General features: G+C 35.8%; 1 protein-coding gene across 1 annotated transcript; it reads left to right on the forward strand.

Moving 5' to 3' along the window:
* On the forward strand, positions 710-3,619 carry LOC109711172 (photosystem I chlorophyll a/b-binding protein 6, chloroplastic). The gene is made up of 5 exons (XM_020234097.1): positions 710-838; positions 1,176-1,343; positions 1,479-1,516; positions 1,927-2,441; positions 3,386-3,619. Exons 1-5 carry the CDS (start codon positions 792-794, stop codon positions 3,401-3,403), a joined length of 786 nt encoding a protein of 261 aa, XP_020089686.1. The 5' UTR covers positions 710-791; the 3' UTR covers positions 3,404-3,619.

Consider the following 3,858-nt stretch of genomic DNA (forward strand, 5'->3'; position numbering starts at 1 on the left):
AAAAATTTAAATTTCAATTTTATTTTTAATTTAAATTTAAATTTTAAAATTCAATTTATATTTTAAATCTGAATTTTAAATTAATTTGTTAATTTAAATTTTATATTTATATTTATATTTATATTTTAGATTTTAAATTTAGAATTCATATTATATTTTAAATTAAAATATTAAATTATATTTTTTTTCAAATTTAAAATTTAATTTAAATTTTTAAAAATAAACTATTTAAAATAAAATTTTAGTAAAAAATAATTATTTGTAAACAGATTAAAAAAAAAGTTTGCAAAATATGGCTAAGGGCAATTTGGGAATAGACTATATTTTATTGTCTAGATTACTGAATTTTATAGACAGAACCAAATATAGTAATACTATAAATACTGCAATCTAGCATTATATTACTGTATTAAACCAAACGTGCTAATGCAGTATAAATAGTAATCTCATATAGAAATTCAAGACATCTGGATATATCGAAGTACTCTGTAATATTACATAATTTGAATCAAACGCGCCCTAAATGCTTTGTATATTCATATTCTCACTTTATGACTACAAAAGCATAACTCCAACTTACCTGGCAAACCCTTCATCGGCTCTAAAAGCCTGCACAAAGTAAAGCAGGCCCAAGGCCCATAAAACCCCTTCCAAGCCCAAGCATTCCAAAGCAGAACCTCACACTTGGCAACCTCTCATTGGCTCTCTATCCCTACTACCCCTGTCCTCTGCCATACCAACTGCTAGCAGATAAAGCCCCTCCCAGGGCTCAGCCGCTTCATCACTTCTCCATGGCATTGGCTGTCAATTCCTTTGCCTTTTGTAATTCCAAGTCCAGGTATAATTCATTTATATTCCCACTCATGTTTTTAATATTTTCCAGCTTTGAACACTCTCACCATCCATCATTTGAACACTCTCACCATCCATCAAAGTTCTCCATAACTTGTGAAAATGTAGAGGTTCTAATTGCTTCTCTTAGCATAGTTATTTTTAGAGCATGCTTTGTTCTGCTTCTGCTTCTACTTTTTGCTAGAGTTATCTGTGACAAATTGTTTGACGATTAGAGATGTGCGAAAACTTTAAACTTAAAATCTTTTGGGGCTTTTGATCTTCCTACTTAGAGAAGCTGTCGAAGCCGAATTCTAATTCTTCGATTAATTGTGTGAAATTAGGGTTGATGCCCCAAATCAACTACTTTCAAGAGTAATTCCTACATCTTGGAGTGTGAAGAAGACTCACATTGGTGCAACTAAAGGTGTGTCCAGTGTTTGCCAGCCACTGCCCCCAGATAGGCCTCTCTGGTTCCCTGGCAGCTCCCCTCCTGAGTGGCTTGATGGGAGGTAAAATAAAAAATAAAAAATAAAAAAAGTTAGCTAGTTGTCCGTCCCCTTATTAACTCAACTTATATAGTCTTGTAAAAGTGCTACACATATTTGGCTGATGCTGCTTCCTAAGATAGTTATTGATTTTCGCAGTTTACCGGGAGATTTCGGGTTCGATCCTCTCGGATTAGGCAAGTATTAATTTCAATGTGAAATATCTGATAAACTTCTCTTCTTTTAATGCAGAGCAAGTTATCTGAAGCTTTTGGCTGCCACACAAACTAAAAATAAGCTTTTCAGTTTGCAAAGAAGATGCTCTGATTTAAAAATCTGGCAGACAACAGTCGGTAGCTCGGGCTGGATTAGAAACTAAATCTATTCGGAGAAGCAGAAATAACTTTTTCATTAAATATTTCCGATAACTGAACTCGACGCAAAGAAGATTATCCAAATTGGATATTATTCTTTTGAGATCTCAAAGTTTATTTCAGCTTTTCTTTACTCCATTAGGAGGATTTAGGCTTCTCCAAACAACAACTTATAATGCGCCCGCCCTCAATGTCATAAAAACTGCAGTATAATTCTTCCCAGAATTCTCCAGGATCCGACCCAGAGCTGCTCCGGTGGTTCGCGCAAGCGGAGCTAATGCACAGCAGGTGGGCGATGCTCGCCGTCGCCGGGATTCTCATCCCAGAATGCCTTGAAAGGCTTGGTTTCATTGACAACTTCTCGTGGTACGACGCGGGGGCCCAACAATACTTTGCGGACCCTGCAACCCTGTTCTTGGCCCAAATGGCTCTAATGGGCTGGGCCGAGGGGAGGAGATGGGCCGACTACGTGAACCCGGGCTGCGTCGACATCGAACCCAAGTTCCCGAACCGGACGAACCCGAAGCCCGACGTCGGGTACCCGGGCGGGCTGTGGTTCGACTTCATGGATTGGGGCCGAGGGTCGCCGGAGCCGGTGATGGTGTTGAGGACTAAGGAGATTAAGAATGGGAGATTGGCCATGTTAGCATTTGTGGGCTTTTGGTTTCAAGCTATTTATACCGGAGAAGGCCCGATCGAGAACTTGATGGCCCACTTAGCTGACCCAGGACACTGTAACATTTTCGCGGTAATTCTTTGAAACTCTGCTTTTTATTGATTATTTTATTATTATTATTGCTATATGTAAATTCCTTGTGTTAATTTGGTTTAGAGGTTTCAAAAGATAAAAGTCTCTGTTTTTATGAACAATAGGGGGAGTAGGTCGAGAGTTTGATCTCCGCTTGTGCATTGACCAAATAGAGTTGAGGCCCTCAGTTTTGTGGGTTAAAAGATAAACCATACATAAACTGGAAGAGTTTTGGAGTAGAGAATACAGGAAAACTTAGGAATAATTAATTGAAAAAAGGGGGGCTAAGAATAGGAATAATTTAAAAAAGCCCTTGCAAATATTGTTAGACTCATTATAAAGTTAGAAACTTGATCTGGTAGTAACAGCCCTGACTTGTTAAGTGCCAAATTCCTACTTATTTAGCCCTTCTTTAGTTGATTTTCTACTCTGAGAATCGTTCTAAAAATTATTTATGAGAATATTCCATCTTAGAGCGATGATATAAGAGATAAGTAACAAGAGACTAATAAAGGATTTTCCTTTCTTATGTAGCCCCACTTAATTATCTGTGTGGCTTGACTTCTGAAATAACTTTTTTTATTATAAATAGTAATGCATAGTTAACTAGGTGTTTATAAAGGTCCAAAGCTTTTGTTGCGGTGAAGCTTAAATGAGCTTTTGGTTTTCCAAAAGCAAAAGCTCTATAAACTGAGGTTTCTTTTTGTTTTCAATAAATAAATGCTATTTGCGGGATTATACTGAAAAAAAATATGCCAATACTTTTTTTCTCCAAAACATTTTTTACTTAGATAATACTTTTATAGAAGTTCCGAGTACACCGAAAACACCCAAACTATCATTGGATTCATACTTGTCTATAATTTGTAAGATAATTTTAGTACTGATATTATTCATTTTGATTTCTTTTTCTTAAATGTCTTCATTTCAACTTTTATTTGCAGGCGTTTTCGTCGCATTAAGTGCACTGAAACATGAGAGAAGGAGAAAGATGACTTGTAATTGATAGCATCTGATGAAGCTGAGTGTAATGTGACTAAAATTTTGAGTAGCTAGTGAACATTGTACATATCACAGGAACTGCTCAATGAGGAACGTAGTCACACCTTTAATTTGAGCATTCTTTATTTTAAACAATATCGAATTTGATGCATTTTATTTACTTATTATTCAACCCATGCATTGTTGTGCTCACATACACCAGAACTTGATTTTATTAGCATTTCTATTTAGAGCTCATGTGGAAGTTTTGTCTAATGCAAGATATATTTTACCAACATTTTTTTATGCAACACTCCAGATAGGAGTCCGGCTGCTATATTTTTATAAATATAGACATCTCTTTTATCATTTTCATTCGTTAGATTATATTATTCAGCCAATCACCCACTCAATTCTAGGAGATCACTATTATCCT

The sequence above is a fragment of the Ananas comosus genome, linkage group 6 (genome assembly GCF_001540865.1).
Source record: "Ananas comosus cultivar F153 linkage group 6, ASM154086v1, whole genome shotgun sequence".
In the NCBI taxonomy this organism is placed as follows: Eukaryota; Viridiplantae; Streptophyta; class Magnoliopsida; order Poales; family Bromeliaceae; genus Ananas; species Ananas comosus.